Source organism: Nicotiana tomentosiformis, chromosome 9 (genome assembly GCF_000390325.3).
Source record: "Nicotiana tomentosiformis chromosome 9, ASM39032v3, whole genome shotgun sequence".
Classification (NCBI taxonomy): domain Eukaryota; kingdom Viridiplantae; phylum Streptophyta; class Magnoliopsida; order Solanales; family Solanaceae; genus Nicotiana; species Nicotiana tomentosiformis.
Window position 1 is genome coordinate 33,328,880 of NC_090820.1, and position 25,340 is coordinate 33,354,219.

The 25,340-nt window shown below is 36.9% G+C and overlaps 1 protein-coding gene and 1 long non-coding RNA gene across 3 annotated transcripts; one reads left to right on the forward strand and one right to left on the reverse strand.

The window, feature by feature from the left end:
• Window positions 1–937: 937 nt before the first annotated feature.
• On the forward strand, window positions 938–9,357 carry LOC108943285 (uncharacterized). 2 transcript variants are annotated; one of them, XR_011411253.1, is made up of 2 exons: window positions 938–1,157; window positions 7,409–9,357. It is a non-coding gene; the product is annotated as an uncharacterized lncRNA (long non-coding RNA). The 2 variants fall into 2 exon arrangements; XR_011411252.1 differs by lacking the exon at window positions 7,409–9,357 and adding an exon at window positions 3,602–3,952.
• A 12,416-nt stretch (window positions 9,358–21,773) lies between these two features.
• Window positions 21,774–24,824, reverse strand: LOC138898575 (uncharacterized). The gene is made up of 2 exons (XM_070184652.1): window positions 24,820–24,824; window positions 21,774–22,287 (listed from the first exon to the last, which is right to left on the reverse strand). Exons 1-2 carry the CDS (start codon window positions 24,822–24,824, stop codon window positions 21,774–21,776), a joined length of 519 nt encoding a protein of 172 aa, XP_070040753.1.
• Between the last annotated feature and the right edge of the window lie 516 nt (window positions 24,825–25,340).

The following is a 25,340-nucleotide window of genomic DNA, read 5'->3' on the forward strand; positions in this document are numbered from 1 at the left end:
TGAAAGTAGGCAGACGAGGCTTATCCATATTCTGGTGAAAAATCTTCATCTGAAAGGTAAACTATATAAGATAGATATTTTTAACATATTTTTTACTCCTTTGTGCAATATATATGTAGCTATTTTAATTTCTAATTTGACATGTGTTAGCTTGTAATTAATTTTTCTATGGAAACAGAAGCAAATCATGCCTAGAATAGTTGTCCAGTTGAATTTTTTTTTATTTTATCGAGATGATTTATTGAAACACTTTTATGACCTCTGAATTTTAGCTTGCTGGAAACTGCTTTCCATTATTAATTCATTATTATTTGTTTTCTTAAGGTTAAGGATGGTCCAGAAAGATAATATACTATAAACTTGACTTGTGTTTTTGCTAAAAATCTTTGTTGCCATTGATATAGAAATGTGCGTTAATGAGAGACCGGTGTTTACTCTGATAATTGTAGTAACATTTTGCTTAGTACGGAATTCTTATCTTCATTTGCCTTATGTTGGAGACTTGAGTCACCGTAGCGCATATTTGTGTGTTGTGGGTTTCTTTTTTTCAGTAGTACGTGAATATGTACTACTTCACTTGACTTTTTTTGTTTGTTTGTGAAATTGGAAGATGTCAATGCATATAACCAATAATAAGTTGGTATTTTTGCTTTCTTTAGTTTTCATTTTTTGTTTCTTTATTTTGAATATGAAAACATATATACCTATATTTAAAAGTGAAAATTTTCTTTAAAATTTATTTTATTTTAGAAAAGAATATGCAGTAAAATATTCTAATTTCTTTTTCTATATTATAGAAGAGCTTTAGGTTTGGACTTGTTAGCTTATTGGCAATAAATTTGCATCTAAGGGTATTTTAGACTTTTAACATAAAGCGGTACGTGTCTTCTAATCTGTCCGCCACGCTTGCCCAACTCCATCTAATCTCTCTTCTCGATTCTTCTTTGGTGCATAACATTCGAGCTCTTGTAGTTCTAAAGTTAAAATAAAATCCGAAATTCACCTTCTGCTATTGTTTCTCTTTGGTTTCTGTGATTAAAGTCTCCCAACTTGAGAAATTAGTCAATTTCATGGATGTTTTCTGTGTTTAACTTTGTCAATAGAGGAATGGCAGCGGTTCCTCCATTCCACCCAACATCCATGATATTCTTAATGAGGTAAGTCTATTAAAGTATTTTTGAATGTGAAATTTTCCTACATTAGATGATTCAGTGAATTATTTCATTTTCAAAATAAGACCTTTGAAATATTTTGGCAACTTTATAAATATAGAGATTGCAAGAAAGATTGTCTTAACACAGTTAAATAAAAGAAAAGTGCACTAGCAAGTGCATATAATTATAGCATTTGTGGGTTTTTTCTATATTTTAAGCATGGTTCTTTGACTTTCCCTTTTGCGTATTTTTTGCCACATAGTGGAGCACTTAAGATCGGAGCAAATATGTGGTTATTGTTATAAAATAAAAACAACTTAGTAAAACATGAACAAGACATGTTGTTATGAAATAAAAGTAATTTAGTAAGACATGAACAAGAAATGGAGATAGAGAGAAGGAAGAAATTTTCTTCTTCAATTGTGTGTATTTTCTTATCTATTACAAGGCCTTTATATAGGCATGAAAAGTGAAGAAAAATATGTCATTGAATATGTCATTAAGCATAGAAATATGTCATTGAATATGTCATTAAGCATTTGAGAAGATCATGGAGGAAGAGTAGACATCCACCATAATTTGATTTTTCTAACACTCTCCCTTGGATGTCCATAGATAATGTGCCTCGTTAAAACCTTATTAGGAAAAAACCCTATGGGAAAAAAATTCTAGTGAAGGAAAAAGAGTACACATGTTTAGAAATCCGCCTTTTGGTTGCCTCGTTAAAAATCTTGCAATGAACACCCAGTGGGACAAAACCTTGTAAGGGAAAAAGAGTACAACGCGTATTAACTCCCCCTGATGAGAGCATCAATTCACATCCTTGAGCCTTTGCATCCCAATCTTGTACACTAGTTTCTTGAAGGTTGACGTCGGTAGAGATTTGGAAATTAGCCATATTATCACTTGAACGGATCTGTTGCACATTGATATCACTATTCTTTTGAAGATCATGTGTGAAAAATAACTTTGGTAAAATTTTCTTTGTCCTATCCTCTTTATAAATCTTCCCTTCAATTGGGCTATGCATGCTGCATTGTCTTCATACAAAATTGTGGGTAGTTTGTCACATTTCAAACCACATTTGTCTCGAATAAGGTGTATTATAGACCTCGACCATACACGTTCTCGACTTGCTTCATGAATAGCAATTATCTCAGCATGATTAGATGAAGTAGCCACGATTGATTGCTTAGTCGATCGCCAAGATATGGCAGTGCCTCCATATGTAAACACATAGACTCTTTGAGATCGAGCCTTGTATGGGTCATATAAATACCCAGCATCGGCATAACCAACAAGATCGGGACTACAATCATTGCCATAAAATAATCTCATATCGGTAGTCCCTTTTAGATACCGCAATATGTGTTTGATTCCATTCCAATGTCTCCTTGTAGGAGCAGAGCTATATCTTGTTAAGACATTAACTGAAAAAGTTATGTCAGACCTTGTAATGTTAGAAAGATATATTAGTGTACCAATTGCACTAAGATATGGTACTTCGGGACCAAGAACCTGTTCATTATTTTCATGAGGTCGGAATGGATATGCTTTATCCATATATAATCGCTTTAAAATCATTTTAGTGTATGCTGATTGATGGACAAAAATTCCATTTTTCATATACTCAATTTGTAGACCAAGACAAAATTCCGTCTTTCCAAGATCTTTCATTTCAAATTCTTTCTTTAAATAGTATACTGCTTTAGGAAGCTCTACTGCTTTAGGAAGCTCCCTAGGAGTTCCAATGATATTTAAATCATCAACATACACGGTGATTATAGCAAATTTAGATCCAGATCTTTTTATAAAGATACAAGGACAAATTGAATCCTTCTTGTACCCTTCTTTCAACAGGTACTCACTCAGGCGACTATACCACATGCGCCCTGATTGTTTCAATCCGTATAAGGATTTTTGAAGCTTTATTTAATAAATTTATTGGAAACCTTAATATGCTTCAGAACAATTTAAATCCTTCAATGATTTCCATTATACGCATATCACGTTTTTCTTGTATTACCAGATTAAAACCTGAAATGACGACATCCACCACAGGAGAACGTGTCTCTATATAATCAATGCCAAGATATTTACAAATTTTCTTGTGACACAAGTCGTCTTTATGTTTATCGACTTGACCTTTTTTTTTCGCACAAGAACGCATTTATACCTCCACTGGCTTTATACTTTCAGTTGTTGGGACTATCCGTCCAACTTCATATTTTTCAGGTGAAATCAATTTTCATTGCATATTTTTCATTTGGCCAATCATTTATCTGTCCAAATTTCATGACAGATTTGAGCTCAAAATCCCCGTCAATATTACTAATATTGAGCGCTATATTATATTAACAATATCGTCGACGATCATTTTATATCGGTTCTACTATTACCCAATAAAGACATAACTTATTGAGATCTCTTTATCTTATTATTTTCAGGTACCTGAGCCTCTCCCATGAGGTCTTATGAAGTGTTATGTCGTGGTGCTCTTCTAGAGCATTTGCCTCCTTATTATGACCATCTTGAACATTTGCTCCTTTCCTTCTTCAAGGAGTTTTATCTTTGGAACCGATTAGTCCATTATGCTTCATGCATGCCATAGACTCTATTCATTATGAACTTTATTTTATTTGGAGCATTAGCAGCTGAATATGACATTTAGTTTTGGGTCAGCAAATACGCCTGGCAATATTTTGCAAATGAATTATGACTTGAATTTCAAGTTCACATTTTCTCGTACGAGTATCTAGATGTATTCATAATAATTCATTACATCCATTACTTTTTCAGCTGCCCATTTTTTCCCCTATTGCTGGGATCACCAACATATATCCCTAGCCTTATTTGGGAATCCATCTTTGTGCATTGTGGTGGAACAATTAAATCATATAGCACATTCATATTTCTAGATGAAAATTATTTGGTTCCTGACCCTGAACCGATCGTGATAGGGAGAACTTATTATAACTTGGCTAGATGCGTACAAGTACTGTTGTATATTAAATAATACATCACATACCAAATTTTATTTTGGCAATTTTGTTCTCATAACCAATGGTTTAGATATAATTGGAGGCATACAATTTTTTGCTAAACCAACTTGGATTTAAACCAGTATTATCAAGATAAATCATCATAATTTATATTTTGGAACTGTGCTCTAATAATTTGAGCAATCAATCTTGCAAAAGCCAAATTGCAAGTTGATAATAAATGCACATGTGACCATATAATAGATGCATCTATTAAAATTATATAATAGTAAATGGTCGACATGACAGGTGACTGGGCCCATATATTTATCACCTTTTATTAGTTCCAGAAATCAGAGGATTCAATCTCAACTTTAACTGATATATCATGAGAATAAGTAGCACAAGAGAATTCTTGAAGAATCTTATATTTCTTCAATATATGTCAATGTAATTCTCAATTAATTTTTCGCATTATAATTGAACCGAGATGGTCAACCGGTCATGCCAACTAATATTTGTTTTAGTAAACCTCTAGTTTACTTGTGACATATGATTCCATCATCATGCTTATATTTGTGTAGTACAAATAGAAAAAAAATCGGGTAAACTTTCATATTTATCCGTTATGATTATAGAAATATGAAAATATGAAATATTCCTTTCATTTATAGTCTCAATATGCCAACCACTTTGACTTATATATTTGAAACTCAAAAAGTTTCTTTTGAGACTTTACAATATTAATGTCGTGAATACTTTTATTCATCCGGGTTGTAACAAATTAATTTTTTCGGATCTCTTAACAACTTTTGTACTACAAGATCTTTTGTCACACCATTCATATGGTAAATGTCTCATTCATGGAGAAAAGTATATCATAATAAATTGTCATTGTCAAAATTATTATAAGCAAAGTCATTTTTTGCTTTAATTTTGCCTTTAATAACCTTCTATAAGGCACAACAAAATATTTTTTGGCGTATCACATGTACGCGACCAATGACATATTCATGTAACCACACAATAATATTTATTCTCTTTATTTCACTCAAACCTCCCTCAGAGGTGAGTTGTGTGATATTCATCCAATCATGCATTGCATGTCTTTATTCATTACTTTTATCACATATTACAACATTCACCTTTAGGAATGAGTTTGCATTCTCAATGCTTATCACAAGTCACATTCTCTTCAATGAATGTATCATAATCGGCGGCGTGCTTTATTATTTTTCATACCAATTTGATGGTAAACATTGCCTTCACATTTTGAAGAACTATTATTATTATTATTGTGAAGGCAATGTTTACCTCTTGAGTTAAACTATTCATAATGTCACTTGGATATAATTCTCAGCAATAGACTTTCGTTTACTCAAATCAGCTAAGTAATTAGTGTCAAACAGATATATGAAAATATAAAATAATATTGAAAATTCACATGTGGTCTTTGCTGCAATAAGCTTACTTCAAGATGAAAGTGATATGACTAGAACATTAAAAAAAAATAATGTATCAAATAGAATAATATAGTACTACTAGTTACCATGCACTTTTATGGAAACTAAATATTATGCTCTCTAAAAAAACAAAGAGATATAGCAGAACCTTTAATTGAAAATATCATTGATAATATTTTTAACATTAATGAAAAAGTCAATACTGGAATGACTCTACCATCTTGTTGCCTCCCATATCAGTTATAAAATAGGAGTAGTTATGTATTTTAAGTCACAAGAAACTAAACTCTTTTTTTTTATTCAATGGAGTGTACTAAGAATATCGTGTACAAATAATGAAAAATTGGGTTGCAGAGATACAAACTCATTCAATTTTTCAATATACGAGAATTAAAAGTTTTGATCGGCCAATGCTAATTCAAAATATTTTTTTATTTGGATCGTATATTTATTTATCAATAACGTATGCTAGTTGTGCTATTAAGATTACCCGAGAAAAACTTACCTCACATTACCTTTTCAAAAGTCAGAATGACGCATGATGGTCAAGCATATATTTTATAGGAAAACGTTCAGTTAAGGGAAACTTTACATAAGGTTCTTGCTTTTTTTTTTAAACTAAGGAACCAAAGTTCCTCAAATGACTTTGCAAAAGCTGTAGTAGCTCCCCAATTTCTTGTACTTCTTTTGGTCTTTGGTTTAGTACATAACTCTTGGCTGCATCATTATATTCTTCTGATTCTTATAATAAGATCTATATAACCAGAATACGAGATGAAAGAGATCAGACCAAACTTACAACAAATATTAGAAACGCGTTCATTGAAATAGATATTGATAATGCAACAAAATAAAATAAGTAAAACATGGAGTAGTAATTAGTTTACATTTAAGTATTTTCCTTTATAAAGAAAAACACTTAAGAATATGAATGGATTTGTAAGAAGAAAATACTTAGCATTGGAAACTTTCATAACAAATAAAGAACCTATGAGAAAAACGAATAAGAAAATGAATTAATTAAAAAGGATTAGAAAACGTATCTTAGCATTAGCATTATATGCCTTATCACAATGTACTGGTCTCCTCAACCTTATTGTTACTTCAGTTATGTTTGATACCATTCTTTGAAATTGCTAAATGAGAAAGAAAAACTTATCTCTTCAAGATGAATATTAGGCACGGCAGGAACATGCCTTTTATGATGTTGGACAATTTTGTAGATGTAAGTAACTCAATTGATTAGGGCATCGCGCTGATAACGTGTTATAAAATAAAAACAACTTAGTAAAACATGAACAAGACATGTTGTTATGAAATAAAAGTAATTTAGTAAAACATGAACAAGAAATGGAGATAGAGAGAAGGAAGAAATTTTCTTTTCAATTGTGTGTATTTTCTTATCTATTACAAGGCCTTTATTTAGGCATGAAAAGTGAAGAAAAATATGTCATTGAATATGTCATTAAACATAAAAATATGTCATTGAATATGTCATTAAGCATTTGAGAAGATCACGGAGGAAGAGTAGACATCCACCATAATTTGATTTTTCTTATAACAATTATTATTTTGTTTGGCGAGGCAATGTCTATTTTTATTTTATGACACTCTGATGTTAAATCAAAATAGATTTTTTTTAATGTTCCTACATATCAAATATTTATTTGTAATACCATCTCTGCCATACTTACTACTATACAATAATGCCTTTTGCTAATCTGTCCCTGTAAAGTTATACTGAGTTTTTGTATTTTATTCTACTTCTGGAGTTCATGGGTCCTTATGTAGTTTCCTTTCATTTTAGCAGCTTAAACTTGCTTATTAAAACCAATGTGATTTCAACAGTCAGATCTTCTGTGTGAGTATTCATCCGAGGTAATTTCCTTGACCTTCTATGTGAAGTTCATTTTGGTTTAAAGGTTCATTTTTGGTTTTTAATTAATTACTCAATTTCTAACTGTTCTAAGTTATTTGGTGTTGTAAAGTCAATGAAGTTATGTGGAATTAATTATTATTTTTTGGATAATTTTGATGGTTTTTGGTGTGTGATACACCCAGTATGTCTTACAATATTTCATTTGACCATTCTGAGAGTGTAAATCATGATGGAAGTATCATGGACAATTGTCACATTGCAAATGTCGATCTACTTACCATTAGCATGTACAACTATTCATTTGAATGGTTATAAATAGCAGGTAAACTCAATGCCTTCCCATTTAAGGTTAGATAGGTCAGTAAAGTTGCAATGGTGTGCACATCTCCCGTTACATGTTCTTGTATTGATGAAGTGAAGATCAAAGTCTTCATATGGATGAAGTTCACAGATATATGTGTTGAGAGTAATCTGAGATGTATGTATATTTAAGTTCCTTCCCACTTTAACTGGACTTTTAATTTATGCTTTTCATTTATTGCATCTTCTTCTTTTCCTCTAAATATAAAATTTCTCTTCTCCTTTACTCCATTATGCCTTTGCAGTTTTTCGGCATATTTTTTCTAGAAAATCTTTCATATAATGGTACCAGCTTTGTTTGTGAATTGCCTTCTCAAAATTAACTTTTTCGGTGCTATCATATTAGTATTCTTCTTACAGAATCTTATACATTCGTATTATTAAAGATTCGAAGTTGCTGCTTTCAGGATAAGCAGAAAGCGAAGATAGGTAAAGTTGCTTCCGCACCCCATTGCTAGAAATAATTTGTTTCTCCTTGATCTTGACCCGCAACAAAAGCCTAAACCAAGATAATAAGTTCATCTATAGTGCTTTCAAAGAAATCTTTTCCCCTGCACACAGGAGTTCCACGGAGCTCTTAACTGGCCTCAGAAGTCTACAATTTGTAAACTTCCATTTAGCTATGTATGTTGACTTAATAGTGTGAATTGGAGATGTGCTTTTCATGCTTGCATTATATTGTGTGTTGACGAAATTGATTAGTAATTATAAAAGAAAAGGGCAACTGTTAGGAAGGAAGGAGGTAAGCTAGATGCCTAATTAGAAGATGGTTGTCTGAACTTTTTTGTTTAAATATTGTTGAAGGATTTAGTCACATGTAACAAGGTAATGCATTAGTGGATCGATAATGACGACTCAACCCATTCATGTGTTGATCAATACTGCAACTGATATTTAATATCATCCATCTGATGCCATTCAGATTCAGGTACAATGAAGTCAGTAAGTCACACATCAATACTTTTATTATTAAGGATTTAAGGTTACTGACATTTGCAGTTTGCCTTAGTAATCTTTAGTTTCATACTTAGTTGTGTTTCAAAGATTTTACTAATTTTGCTTTTTTTTTTGGCTTCTCCTATTGATGGTGATGTTACATGTTGATCCATAAAAGACTGAAGAGACTTGGTTAAATGTCTGAACTTTCTACCTTTCTAGCCCATTGCTCCAAAATATGATTTTAGCATGTGCAGTGACGAAGCAAAGGAGTGAGGAGTGATAGAAGCGGAGGAAACTGTAAACTTTATGTAGTACGTATCTCGCTTCAATGATGTTGTCATTGTGTTAGAATTGTTTATTCTTTGTTTCAAGGAGAGAGTCTAGCGCTAATTAAACTGTTTTCTACATGGCGATTAACAGTGTCACGTATGTTAATGACTTTTTCTCAGTACAAGATCTCTTTCATTTTAAATCCTTTTTTCACTTCTACTTTGTCTGCCACATCTTTTCGAACAGGCCAATTCTGTAACTTATAGTGTTTGGAGTTGATTTTATAATTTATATTTCAGCTCTTCCATTTTCTAGGGGTTCTATCACATTTATTTGCAATTTCAAAAGGAGGATAGGTTTCTGATCCCAGCGTTTGTGAAGTTAAAAGAGGAGCTATTATGGCTGGAGATCTAGAAGATTATGCGGTCTTATACATCTTGTGAGTGTATATAAACTTAGATGAAGCAGAAGGCATTATTAGACACACAATTTGATTACATCAAGAAAATGAAGTAACAAAAATACTAGCAATATGTGTCAAGTCATGTATCGAAACTCCTCTCAATTTTGACCAAAAATCCAAGTTTATGTAGCATTTGACTTTCTGGACGATCAGAGGGGTGATTCTGCGATTCAAAGAAAAAAAGAAAAGGCTGAATTTCTATTATGTATAATAAAATTGGAGCATTACTTATCTAGTCAGTAAAAATATTACCTTTTTTATTTAATCAATATAAAAGAATTAAAAATTATATGCATATACAAGAAAATTGTTATTTATTCTATCTGTTAGGATCGGGAACTCGGGTAGTGCGGAATTTAGCCAAACAACGGTATAATGACAATAACAAAGACAATGAAAGTTGATAACAACGACAATTAAAGTAGATAAAGAAGACACAAATTTAACGTGGTTCGGTCAAAGTGACCTACGTCCACAAGCGGAGAAGAGCAATTTACTATAACAATAAGAGTACAAAATTAGAGTAAACACTCTAATTAATTCCAAATACCCTAAGAGAATAACCTCACAAGATCACTCCAAAGAAAGGGTTCACACAAGTGTTTCCCAACACTAACTCTCATACAAAACACTCTTAATAAAGGAAGAAAGGAAGAAACAAGAATTGACGACAAGTCTTGTTGATGTGTCTAAAATGAACTAATGGTCTTCTCTTTTATAGGCAAAAAAGTCTTGACCTCTTAGGTGTAAAAGAAGAGATAAAACTTGTGCAAATAATGTCAAACACACAATGCAATATTTTTGGGTCCCAAAGAATATTGCTAACAAAGTCTACACTTTGCAAAGATGCTTATGTTTATGTGAGATGGACTCCATTTGACAAAATAATGGTCATATTACAAATTTCCACCTTGGCCTAATTTTGGATGATCTAGTAAATTTGCTCCACCTTCTCCGCAAGAGCCCCAATGGGCATATGTCAAAATTTAATGCCATCAAAATCAGAAAAATTGTCTGATACCGAAACTGTAGTAGGGCCTATAACAGTGGATCCCACTAAAGTATACAACGAACCAGATCTGTGTGTATTCATGATCAAACAAGCACCTTGAAAATTTTTCAGAATTCACCAGTGAATTTGCACCCAAGGGATTCTAAAGTGCCTAGAGAGATGAGATTTTTCTTCAACTCAGGAACATATCTAACATCGGTGAGAGTTCTCACCACATCATCGTGCATCTGACACGAATTGTACCTTTGCCAATAACGTTACAAGTAACATTGTTACCCAATTGGACAACTCCACCTGCAACTGAATCATATGTAGAAAATAAGTCCCTGCTAGGACACATATGATATGAACAACCGGAATCTAAAATCCACTCATTGTCTAATTTGAAACTAGTTTCAGTTGCTAAAAATATAGTTCCCTCAATCTCATTAGTTGCTACACTAGCTTCGGCGGTGTCAGTATTTTTGTGCTCATTTTTTCTTTCTTTGTGCTTTTCTTTATTTTTCAGTTTATAACATTCACAGATATTGTGACCTTTCTTTTGACAATAGCGACACTCTAAATTATTGTATCTGGAATTGAAGTCGGATTTGCCCCTAACAAACAAGCCAACTTCCGCTTGAGTTCCACTAGCTTCCCCAGTAATATCACTATCTATCTGTTCTTTTGATTTTAAGATAGATTTAATATCCTTATAAGAGATATTATCCTTTGCATAAAGCATAGTATCTCTTATATGCTTAAAAGATGGGGATAGAGAACAAAACAGTAACACAGCTTGATCCTCATCTTTAATTTCAGTATCTATATTACGCAAATCCATAAGAATGGAATCAAAGGTGTCAAGATGAGAGAGAATAGAGGTACCTTCACCCATACGAATTGTATAAAGCTTCTGCTTCAGGTAAAGTCTATTTTCCATCGTTCTCTTCATATATAAGGTTTTTAATTTTTCCCACATGCCTTTAGCTGTGGTTTCTACAGAAATTTCACGTAAAACCTCATTTGAGAGATTTAAAATAATACCTGCTTTTGCCTTTTTGTCTATGATGGCAAACTCCTCGTCCGTCATTTTATCCGTCTTCTTCTCCTTTCCTTGCAACGCCAAGTCTAAGCCATCCTGAATTAGGATAGCTTCCATCTTTAATTGCCACATTCCGAAGTTTGCACTTCGGTCAAATTTCTCAATATAGGTCTTTGTTAGAGTCATTTTGGCTATTGAAAACTAACCCGGTTAGATCCGGCTCTGATACCAATTTGTTAAGATCGGGAATCCGGGTAGTACGGAATTTAGCCAAACAACGGTATAATGACAATAACAAAGACAATGGAAGTTGATAACAACGACAATTAAAGTAGATAAAGAAGACACAAATTTAACGTGGTTCGGTCAAAGTGACCTACGTCCACAAGCGGAGAAGAGCAATTTACTATAACAATAAGAGTATAAAATTAGAGTAAACACTCTAATTAATTCCAAATACCCTATGAGAATAACCTCACAAGATCACTCCAAAGAAAGGGTTCACATAAGTGTTTCCCAACACTAACTCTCATACAAAACACTCTTAATAAAGGAAGAAAGGAAGAAACAAGAATTGACGACAAGTCTTGTTGGTGTGTCTAAAATGAACTAATGGTCTTCCCTTTTATAGGCAAAAAAGTCTTGACCTCTTAGGTGTAAAAGAAGAGATAAAACTTGTGCAAATGATGTCCAACACACAATGTAATATTTTTGGGTCCCAAAGAATATTGCTAACAAAGTCTACACTTTGCAAAGATGCTTATGCTTATGTGAGATGGATTCCATTTGACAAAATAATGGTCATATTACACTATCTCTGCTAAGTTTATAAAAATATTATTTCTAAATTTACTGCCATCTTTTATAACTGCGTGAAGCGCGGTCAAATTCACTAGTTGTAAGTAATATAATTACAACAAATGACTATAATTCCTTCATCATATAATGACATCTATTTTCTTTAAATTTTAACCATTTAAGTCCTTTAAGGCTAAATATCTCAACTTAATTCATTCCATTTCATTCATGTACATCACTTTAATTTATCTCATTTCATTCATGTCATCTCAACTTAATCTATTGCATTTCATTCATGTACCTCGAGTTAATTTTTTTTTCTTTATTGACGGTACCTCAACTTAATTTATTCCATTTCACTCCTTTAATGTATAAAATGTATAGTTCCAAATACTCCAATATCGTACCGGAGCTTCGTTAATTAACACTTCAGATATATTTTAAAGTTGCAATCGGTCTGAATTTCGTATAAAAATTATATGGGGCTTACAATAACATGATCTTTCATTTTAAGTTATTGCTTCTAGAAATGTTACTAACAAATTTCATGTACTACTTTTTTTTTTTTTTGGTTTTTGCGATTTTCATGTGTTTCTCACATATTCTTTAACCTAATTTTTATTGATAAATTAAATATTAGAAATGTTAAAATAGTTTATTAGATATGTTAAAATCGTTTGTTATCTAAAACGTCTATAAACGTACTCTAGACCTATCTTTGAGAGTATTATTGTAAATCAGCTTAACCTTTGTCATTGGTTGCCGAGGAACCTTTCTAGAGCTATTTTACCTTTTTTATCCTCTTCAATTGTTTGGCCTTTAGGAATTAGGATGGACTTCGTATCATTTTAGGAATTTCTACTGATCTATACTACCTTTGAAATTTATTTTCCTTCAATATTAAAGTTTTAATTTAATTATAACTTAATATACAATATATCAGTTATATACAAAATAATATATTAAAATGTAATCCCCTTTTTTCCTCTCGCCTGATTGTTTATTCAATCAAATAATTCTTTCAAAATTTACTAAATACCATAATTATAATATACAATCAAAAGGACAAATTTGGGTACCTCCAGAATCGAAAACTGGGTAGATATAGGAGCAATAGGACTTGAACGAAAACGTTTGATTCATGAGGTTCCTTTCTGGATTCCTTTTCAAGGAATACTTATGCTATATGTCGTTAGATTATTGTCATTGATCAAATAGTTCAGCTTTTTCGCTTATGGAAGAAAGATTTTGGAACCAACCTATGTTAATTCATTAAAAACTCCATTAACAACCATTAAAAGTTTCGAAGCTTTGAATTTGAAAATCGAATTTTGCGTAATTGTTGTTTGTTTGGATTGGGTGTTGTTACAAATAAATTGTATATATTATGTATGTCGGGTGTATAACCGGATTTCTGTACAAAAAATTATATTTAAGTTGTAGATAAATTGTAGATTTTGATCGAATTTGTATATATTTTGTAAAAACTTTAGTTACTTTCTGTAAATAGAAAAATTTAGATAAACCGGGTAAATAAGTTTAAAATTTCGTAAATATACGAAAAAATCCCAATTTAATACGACAAGCAAGTGGTAATCGGGATGGAGTATGGAGGGCTGTTTCACTGTATAAATGCAACACAATAGCATCAAAAGCAAAAAGAACAAATCATTTCACCAACTGATAATGCAGATCTATGAATCTGATGCACAGCTCTGATGGAAATTTTTTCAAGTAATATCAATTACCCAAGGGACTACATTGCTCTATATCAGGATCCAGAAAAGGAAAATAAAATAAAGGACATACGATATCCTCTTGCAGAAGTAGGGAGCTATGTTCATTCCTTTTAACACGGTCCTTCTCTTTTCCTACCATTCTTTTGTGGAAACGTCATTTTCACAGGGTACAAACAGAAAATTGTGTATCAGAATGCTTGACTATTGGACCTCTGAAATGTATACACAACTGACTATCTGATTATGTACAAAGCGCTCATGGAGATTAAAGGTAGCCAACAGAATGTGCAATAATTATACGAGAAAATTGAAAAATATAGCAATTTCTAACAACGTATTTTCTCCAATATGTCAGTATGATCCCATAAAAGAACAGCGAATCTGCTATTAACCAATAACCATACAAGTAAACAGAATACAATACTCCGTCCGTTCAAAAGTCTTTTTTTGTCTTTCTTAAACTCTATGTTGAATCAAGCAAGTTCACATAAAATGAATAAGAAGAGTACAATTTTCAACGTTAGCCTCCACTATGTTGTGCTTATGATGTTTACAGTTAGCCTCCAATATGTTGCGCTCATGACGACGTTTGCGGTTCAAAAGGGGGGAATAATGCAAAGGATAGACTGCTCGACAAGTTGGGCATGTGTTGTTCCTTAGTAGCCATATCAGGAGGCACTCAGTATGAAAATCGTGCGAACAGTAAGTTGTTAACACTTCATTCTTGTCTTCAAAATCTTCATAGCAAACAGGGCAAGTGTCGTCATCTATTAGATCTCTGCTGCTGCCATTGAGTTGGTCTAGGGGAAAAGGAAAGCATTTGACCTCCACAAGTCCTCTTGGTATATGTGACACAACGGGCGGCTTCGTCGGGCAAATTCCACCTTCACCAGTATATTCCCTTAACACGAAGATATACTCGAGGACATCCCCGAAGTAGCGATGGTACGGATCATTCATGTAATCAGTAGGACTCACACTGCGTGCGCTGCTGCGAAGCTCCTCTTCCTCGTCCCAGTCCTTATCAAACCTACAATACGACGGGATAGGGGGAGGGACCCACGGAAAATCATCCAACGAAACTTGACCATGTGGTGTATACTCAATAAATCGAAGGTGGGAGAATTCAAGGACAATGACGTAGGTAGGTCGTGGCGGTAGCTGTAAAGCTTCAGAAAACTGAAATCGAGTGAAAAGGTAAGAAGAGATGCCATTCCCCAATTGTTCAGTAGTGCAGGGGAGGAATTGAAGAGTAGCAGATATAAGCATTGTACCTAATGATGGATCGTTTTTCAGAAGCTTTGACACATCAAAAGGAATGACGGTAGAGCAAGTCCGTTCCCCAAGTTTGTCGCAACCAGAATCGCCGCATTCACAGCCATTAAGCCTCATGAATTCAGTCCGAATTAGAAACACACAAAGCCCTTCCGACTCTGATATCTGACCCCTCGTCAGCTTCTCATTCCATAAGAAAAGCCGTACCGTAGTGCAGCAAACTGTTTCTTCCATCGTCAATTCTCCCAAAGTTCAGAACGCAAAACCCCTAACGAACCAAGTATTTATCTGTGAGAGGTATTTGTCCCAATCCTGTTCTAATTACAACTTCCCTAAAATATTAACCCCTACATATTTGTGAATTGAGACAAATTTTGTCCCAATCCTGTTCTAATTAGGAGTTCCTGCTAATTTCGAGAAAATGACACTAAAGTGAGCGTTTGGACATAAGAATTATAAAATTTCAAGAAAAAGTGAAAAAAGTTTTCAAGTGAAAAAAAATGAGAGTTGTGTTTGGATATAAATATAATTTTCGAAAAATAGTTTTTTGAAGTTTTTTATGTTTTTGAAAAATTTCAAAATTCATTTTAAGCGAAAATTGAAAATTTTATGGTCAAATACTAATTTCGAAAAAAGTGAAAATTTTTCGAAAAAAAGTAAAAAATTTCTTATGTCCAAACTAGGGGTGCTTATCGGACGGATAATTATGCTTAACGGTTCGGCTTATCGATTATCGGATTATAAATGTAGTAATCTGCTAGCCATCCAATAAGATAACTGGCGGATTGGTATCAGATTAACGATTATTGGGCGATTTATCGGCTAGACCAAATAGAAATTTTTTGAACAATCCTAATCTTGTGAATACCATACGGCCAAACTACATATTTCAATGTCTTAATAAAAATATGGGTAGAATCTAAAACTCTTGAACACCCCGAGAAAGATGTGGGGCTCACCTGTGAAGGCTAAATCTGCTGTTATGCGGGACCTAAGGCGTACCTGCGATCCATCTGCGCATCTACGCCTCCCAAACCGCTTCTGCGACCAACGCAGATGCGAGATTTCCATTGCACCTGCGGTCTGAGCCCAGGTCTCCCTTAGCCGCACCTGTGGCTCTTCCTTCGCTCCTGTTACCTCGCACCTGCGGTTCCCACTCTGCAGGTGCGGAAAGCACCAGTAGCAGCAGCTTCAGCTGCACTTCTCCAACTCCAAACCTTCCGTTAACCACCCAGAATCACCCCGAGGCCCTCGGGACCACAACCAAACATACCAACATATCCTATAACCTCATACAAACTTAGTCGAACCTTCGGATTACTCAAATCAATATCAAAACATCAAATTACGCCTGGATTTAAGCCTAAGAACTTCTAAACTTCCGAATTCCACAAACGATGCTAAAACCTACCAAACCACGTCCAGATGACCTCAAATTTTGCACACAAGTTAGAAATGACACCGTGAACCTAATCCCACTTCCAGAAATCCAATCCGACCCCGATATCACAATTTCCACTGCCGGCCAAAATCGCAAAAATTTTAATTTTCGCCAATTCAAGTCTAATTCTACCACGGACCTCCAAATCACATTCCGGACGCACTCCTAAGTTCAAAATCACCTAACGGGGCTAACGAAACCATCAAAATTCAAATCCGAGATTGTTTACACATAAGTCAACATCCGATCAACTCTTCCAACTTAAGCTCTCAACTTAGAGACTATGTGTCTCAATTCACTCCGAAACTACTCCGAACCCGAACCAATTACCCCGGTATATCATAATATAGCCGAAGAACACAAAAAGAAGCAGAAAATAGGGGAACGGGGCTATAACTCTCAAAACGGCCAGCCGCGTCATTACACCAAATTAGCTTACGCGATCGCGGATGAACTTATGCCATCGCGTATAAGGAAACTAGAAGAAAAATACCAGTAGCTATCAGTTATCTCCCAAAGGTCAAAAATGATCTGTTAGCCGTCCGAAACTCACCCGAGTCCCTCGGGGCCTCAACCAAATACACCAACAAGTCCTAAAATATCATACGAACTTAGTCGAAGCCTCAAATCATATCAAACAACGCTAAAAACACGAATCATACCCCAATTCAAGCCTAATGAATTTTGAAACTTCTAATTTCTACAAATGACGCCGGAACCTATCAAATCAAGTCCGATTGACCTCAAATTTTGCACATAAGTCATAAATGACATAACAGACCTATTAAAATTATCAGAATCAGATTTCAACCCCGATATCAAAAAGTCAACCCCCGGTCAAATTTTTCAAAAATTTAACTTACGCCATTTCAATCCTAATTCTACTATGGACCTCCAAATAATTTTCCGGACATATTCCTAAGTCCAAAATCACCCTACGGAGCTACTGAAATTATCAAAATTAAATTTCGAGGTCATTTATACATAAGTCAATATCCGATCAACTTTTCCAACTTAAGTTTTCAACTAAGAGACTAAGTGTCTCATTTCACTCTGAAATCCTTCCGGACCCGAACCAACTAACTCGGTAAGTCATAAAATAACTATAAAGCATAAATTAAGTAGTAATGGGGGAACAAGGTTATAATTCTCAAAATGACCGGTCGAGTCGTTACATTCTCCCCCTCTTAAACAAACGTTCGTCCTCGAACGGGTTTAGAATCATACCTGGAGTCTCAAATAGGTGTGGATATTTGCTCTGCATATCCTGCTCAATATCCCAAGTAGCTTCTCCGACTGGCCGGCCTCTCCACCGTACCTTCACTGATGCTATGTTCTTTTACCTCAGCTTTCGAACCTACCGGTCTAAAATAGCCACCGGCTCCACATCATAAGTCAAATTACCGTCCAGCTGCACTGTACTGAAATTCAGAATATGAGACGGATCCCCGACATACTTTCGGAGCATGGATACATGGAATACTGGATGAATACCTGATAGACTAGGTGGCAAGGCAAGTTCATAAGCCACCTCTCCAATTTTCTTAAGTATCTCAAAAGGCCCAATATACCGAGGGCCCAACTTGCCCTTCTTCCCGAACCTCAACACACCCTTAATGGGTGAAATCTTGAGCAGAACCTTCTTTCCCAACCATGTAAGCAACATCACGGACCTTCCGATCGGCATAACTCTTCTGTCTAGACTGCGCCATGCGAAGTCGCTCCTGAATCAATTTAACCCTCTCCAAAGCATCCTGAACCAAATCAGTACCCAATAGTCTAGTCTCACCAGTCTCAAACCAACCCACCGGAGACCGACACCGTCTCCCATATAAAGCCTCATACTGAGCCATTCGAATGCTCGATTGGTAGCTGTTATTGTAAGCAAACTCTGCCAGTGGCAGAAATTGATCCCAAGAACCTCCAAAATCAATGACATAAGTGCATAGCATATCTTCCAATATCTAAATAGTGCGCTCGGACTGTCCGTCTGTCTGAGAGTGAAATGTTGTACTCAAGTAAACCTGTATGTCTAATTCTCGCTGTACTGCTCTCCAAAACTGTGATGTAAACTGCGTGCCTCGATCTGAAATGATAGACACTGGCACACTGTGTAGGCGAACAATCTCGCAGATATAAATTTCAGCCAACCGTTCCGAAGAATAAGTAGTACCAACTGGAATAAAATGCGCGAACTTGGTCAATTGATCCACAATCACCCAAACAACATCAAACTTCCTCAGAGTCTGTGGGAGCCCAACTATGAAGTCTATGGTAATACGCTCCCACTTCCACTCTGAAATTTCAAGTCTCTGAGGTAATCCGCCCGGCCTCTGATGTTCGTACTTCACCTGTTGACAATTTAAACACTGAGCTACAAACCCAACTATATCTTTCTTCATTTTCCTCCACCAATAATATTGTCTCAAGTCCTGAAACATCTTTGCAGCACCTGGGTGAATGGAGTACCACGAACTGTGAACTTCCTGGAGAATCAACTCACACAATTCATCTACATTAGGAACACATAGCGTGCCTTGCATCCGTAATACACTGTTATTCCCAATAGTAACTTCCTTGGCATCACCGTGTTGAACCGTATCCTTAAGGACAAGCAGATGGGGATCATCATACTGGCGCTCTCTGATACGATCATAAAGAGAAGACCGAGAAACCACGAAAGACAAAACTTGACTCGGCCCGGAAATATCCAATCTAACAAACTGGTTGGCCAAGGCTTGAACATCCAAGGCTAAAGGCCTCTCTGCTAGCGGTAAGTATGCTAAGCTGCCCAAACTCTCCGCCTTACGACTCAAGGCATCGGCCACCACATTGGCCTTTCTGGGCTGATAGAGAATTGTGATATCATTATCCTTAAGCAACTCCAACCACCTTCGCTGCCGCAAATTAAGATCTTTCTGTTTAAACAAATGTTGTAGACTCCGATGATCAGTGTAAATCTCACAATGGACCCCGTATAAATAATGTCGCCAAATTTTTAAGGCATGAATAATAGCTGCTAACTCGAGGTTGTGGACCGGATAATTCTTCCCATGTACCTTTAGCTGTCTGGACGTATAGGCAATACGCGACGCGTCACAATACACAGTATAAGGCCCTAAACCTGTAGGCAACACCAATACTGGAGTTGTAGTCAAATCTGTCTTGAGCTTCTGAAAGCTCTCTTCACATTCATCCGAACACCTGAACGGAGCACCTTTCTGGGTCAATTTAGTCATAGGCGATGCAATAGATGAGAAACCCTCCACGAAGCGATGATATTAATCGGCCAAGCCGAGAAAACTCCGAATCTCAGAATCTGAAGATGGCCTGGGCCAACTCTGAATTGCCTCTATTTTTTTCGGATCCACCTTAATCCCTTCACTGGACACTATGTGTCCCAAGAATGCCACCGAACTAAGCCAGAATTCACACTTAGAGAATTTGGCATACAATATCTCTTCTCTCAGCCTTGGTAATACAATATCCAAGTGTTGTACATGCTCCTCCTGGCTACGTGAGTACACCATGATATCATCAATAAATACCACGACAAATGAGTCAAGATACGACTGGAATACGCTATTCATCAGGTGCATAAATGTTGCTGGGGCATTGGTTAGCCCAAATGACATCACAAGAAATTTATAGTGACCATAACGAGTTCTAAATGTTATTTTTAGAATATCCGAATCTCGAATTTTAAACTGGTGATACCCAGATCTCAAATCAATTTTGGAGAATACCCTCGCTCCCTGAAGTTGGTCAAATAAATCATCAATACGCGACAAAGGATACTTATTCTTGATTGTAACTTTGTTCAACTGCCTGTAATCGATACACAATCGCATAGTACCATCTTTCTTTTTCGCAAACAGAATTGGTGCACCCCAAGGCGACACACTAGGCCTAATGAACCCCTTATCAAGAAGTTCCTGAAGTTGCTCTTTCAATTCTTTTAACTCAGCTGGTGCTATACGGTACAGAGGAATGAAAATGGGTTGAGTGCCCTGCACCAAGTCAATACCAAAATCAATATCCCTGTCGGGCGGCATACCCGACAGGTTTGCAGGAAATACATCCAAAAAGTCTCTCACTACCGGTACTAAATCAATAGTAGGAGTATCTGCATCAACATCTCTCACAAAAGATAAATATGACAAACACCCCTTCCCACCATGGGTTGGGCCTTCAAATAAGAAATTATCCTGCTAGGAACAAAATCTAGAGAACCTTTCCATTCAACCTTTGGCAACCCCGGCATCGTCAATGTCACGGTTTTTGCATGACAGTCCAGAATAGTATGACATTGAGACAACCAATCCATACCCAGGATTACATCGAAATCAAGCATACTGAGCAGTAAGAGATCAACTCTAGTCTCTAGTCCCCCAATGGTTACCACACAAGGCCGATATACACGGTCCACAATAATAGTATCGCCCAGCGGCGTAGACACATGAACAGGTGAAACTAAGGACTCACAGGGCAGATCCAGATAATGAGTAAAGTACGATGATACATACGAATAAGTAGAACCAGGGTCAAATAATATAGAAGCTTCCCTGTGGCATACTGAGACAATACCTGTGATCACTGCATCTGAGGCAACGACATCTGGCCTGGCAGGAAAAGCCTAGAATCGGGCCTGACCGCCACCTGATCGGCCTCCCCCTCTTAGGCGACCCCTAGCTGACTGACCCCCACCTCGAGCTGGCTGGGCTGGTGGTGAAGTAACCGGTGTTAAAGTCGTAGTCTGACTTCTCTACTGCACTAGACCTCCCGAGCGATGAGGACATTGTCTCCACATATGCCCAAATTCCCCGCACTCAAAGAAGCTCCCCGGTACTGGTGGTGGTGTTGACTGAATCGGGCCCCGAGAACCAGAATAACTGCTAGAAGCACCCGGTGCAAATGAACCATGAACTGAAGGAGCACATGACGAACTCTAGGTTGGCAGGGCACTGAGAGATGACTAACCCTGATGAGAATTATATGAACCCTGGCCGGATGATGCACCACGGTGAACTGGACGACCTGTCTGAGTGTGTCTATAAGGACAACCCCTACCGTGATAAACCTGACCCCCTGAAGGAACATCGCTGAAATCACCTGGACCACGAGGCCTATTAGCCTCCCTCTCTCCATGCTCTTGGCTACAGACCATCTCTATCTGCCGAGCAATATCAAAAGTAGCACCAGATACTCTCTCTGGAGTCATAAGTAACTGTAGCTGATATGTGAGGCCATCAATGAACCTCTTAATCCTCTCCCTATCAGTGAGAACCAACCAAACTACGTGACAAGCCAACTCAGAAAATCTCATCTCGTACTCCATCATATACATACCATCCTGACGTAACTGGTCAAACTGTCTGCGCAGCTCCTCTATGCGTGGCACAAACTTCTTTAAAAAGAGAACGGAGAATTTCTTCCATATAAGTGGTACAACACCGATAGGCCTGTGCCTCTCATAAGTCTCCCACCATCTGAAGGAAGCCCCAAAAAACTGAAAAGTAATGTGCGAGACCCCATTGGTCTCCAGAATACCCGTTGTCCGAAGCATCCGCTGGCACTTATCCAGAAAACCCTGAGCATCTTTTGACTCAGCACCGCTAAATGATGGAGGTCGAAGCCTCCCAAATCTCTCAAGTTACCTCTGCTCATCATCTGCCATAACGGGGACTACCGGGGCCTGAACAGTTGCAACCGGCTGGGCTGGTAGTGCCCTCGGTATATGAATTCCCTGTGCTACCTGATCTGGAGTACGGGCTACAGGGGTATGAGTACCTCCCCCAGTCTGAGAAGTGGCAGGTGCGGCCTGAGCTGAACCCACCGGAGCAAGACTAGTGCAAACTGTCAATATCTAGGCCAAAGTCTCCTGAAGGCCTGGAATCTCAATGGGCACAACTGGTGCCTGAGCTGGTCCTGTCGGCTCAGCTATATCTGAAATATGCTCCTGAGCTGGAGAAACTGGTGGTACTACAGGTGCAGGTCCAACTGTGGTACGAGTTACACCTCGACCTCTACCTCGACCCCGGCCTCTACCACGGCCCCGCCTCTCGCGGCCCTAGCTGGTGGCACTGGGTATTCTCCACGTATCCTCACCATCTGTCAGAGAATAGAATAACAGAAATTTAGTTTCCAGAATCAACAAATTCGCATGACAGAATACAAGAAAGTGAAATTTTCCTAAGGGTTCGGCAACCTCTCGAGATAAGTACAGACGTCTCCATACCGATTCGCAAGGCTCGACTAAACCTGCTCATGACTCGTGAGACTTATGTAACCTAGGCTCTGATGCCAACTTGTTACGACCCAAAATTCTAACCTGTTGTGATGGCGCCTATCTCGATATTAGGTAAGCCGACAACCTCAATAAACCACAATTTCTTTTAAGTTTAAAAATATAATATTTAAACGCATTCCACAAGTCTCGCAAATATCGATACAAACATTCCCAAAATCTGGTGTCACTGAGTACATAAGCATTTATACATTACAAGTCTGGAAAACGTGGTTTATAATAATTTGATACCAAATACAATAAATGAAAGGATAGGGACGGAAAGACAAGGTCTGCGAAATATGGCAGCTACCTCTGAATCTCTAGAAAATCGACCGTGTGAAAGAATCAACACCCACTGTATCCGAGATCACCTGGATCTGCACACGAAGTGTAGGGTGTAGTATGAGTACAACCAACTCAGTAAGTAACAATAATAAATAAAGAACTGAAAGTAGCGACGAGCTTCTCAGCTAAGTCCAAATACAGTACTTTCCGATATAAAAGAGTAGGCATGCTCTCAAGTTCAACATTTAAGATTTCACTGAATATTCATATCAAGTTTGACCGAAATAGAAAATAATGTTTAACCGAAATTTCCATAAATAGTGATATATGACAGCTGAAATGCAGCAAATAGTGATATCAATGCATCCTCTCAGAGTAACAGTCACTCAGTCTTCCCATTCACTCCAACCTCACAGTCACTCTTTCCTCACAGTCGCTCATTATTTGGCACTCGGCACTCGCACTCAGTAGGTACTTGTGCTCACTAGGGGTGTGTACAGACTCCGGGGGGCTCCTTCAGCCCAAGCGCTATATCAAGCCAATCATGACATAAATCAATGAAACATGCTGCGGCGTGCAGCCCGATCTATAAATATCCTCACAATTAGGCCCTCGGCCTCACTCAATTATCAACATTTCCAGTCTCTCGGGCTCTCAGAAATCATGATAAGAAGCCCAACAACAATTATATGATGCATCAATAATGAATAAGAGAGACTGAGGTGAAAATGTGCAAATAGAGCCGTGACTGAGTGCAAAATAGCAATTTAGCAAATAGTTTCACAAGTACACGACCTATGTGGGTCCCAACAGTGTAAACATATGATTTAAACATAATTCATAGATCAATTTCTCTAATACGGGAAAAAATGTACAGATATCAACATATTGTTTAACTACACAGTTCCATGGAATTAACCAAGTCATAATTCTTACAGTGCACGCCCACACGCCCGTCATCTAGCATGTGCGTCACCTCAAAACCAATCACATAATACATATTCCTGGGTTTCATACCCTCAGGACCAAATTTAGAACTGTTACTTACCTCAAGCCATGTAATTCTTTATCCTGCAATGTCTTTTCCTCGTGAATTGGCCTCCAAACGTTTCGAATCTAGCCACAAATAATTCGATTTAGTCAATAAAATTTATTGAAATTAATTCCATAAGAAAATACTAATTTTCCAACAAAATCCGAAATTTAGCTCAAAATTGCCCGTGGGGCCCACGTCTCAAACCCCGACAAAAGTTACAAAATTCGAAAGCCCATTCAACCACGAGCCTAACCATAACAATTTTACCAAAATATGACCTCAACTCGACCCTCAAATCTTCAATTTAAACCAATAGGGTTTTTAAAATTTTCCAACTTAATTCACCCATTAAATGATAAAAACAACCATGGATTCGGATAATTTAACCAATATTGAGTTAAGAACACTTACCCCATTGTTGTCACTGAACATCTCCCAAAAATCGCCTCAATCCGCGCTCCAAATCGGTAAAAATAAAAAATGGGATGAAGTCCCATTTTTAGAACTTAAACTCTCTGCCCAGTCATTTGCTCTACGCGATCGCGAACAAACACACACGATCGCGAAGAACAATTTTCCACTGCCCAGATTTAACCCTATGCGATGGCGGACTTTTCTACGCGATCGCGAAGCTCACTCTCACAGGCCTACGCGATCGCGGACTCGTCCACGTGATGCGAAGCACAAACACGTGACCTCCACTTCTGCTCCATTTCCTCTACGCGAACGCGTCCTTAACCACGCGTTCGCGAATCACAAAATCCCATAGCAACGCAATCGTGGCCCTCTTCACGGGATCGCGAAGAACAAAATCATCACTGCCTTAAACAAGCCTACGCGATCGCAAACCATCTCACGTGATCGCGGATGAACTTATGCGATCGCGTATAAGGAAACCAGAAGAAAAATACCAGCAGCTATCAGCTATCTCC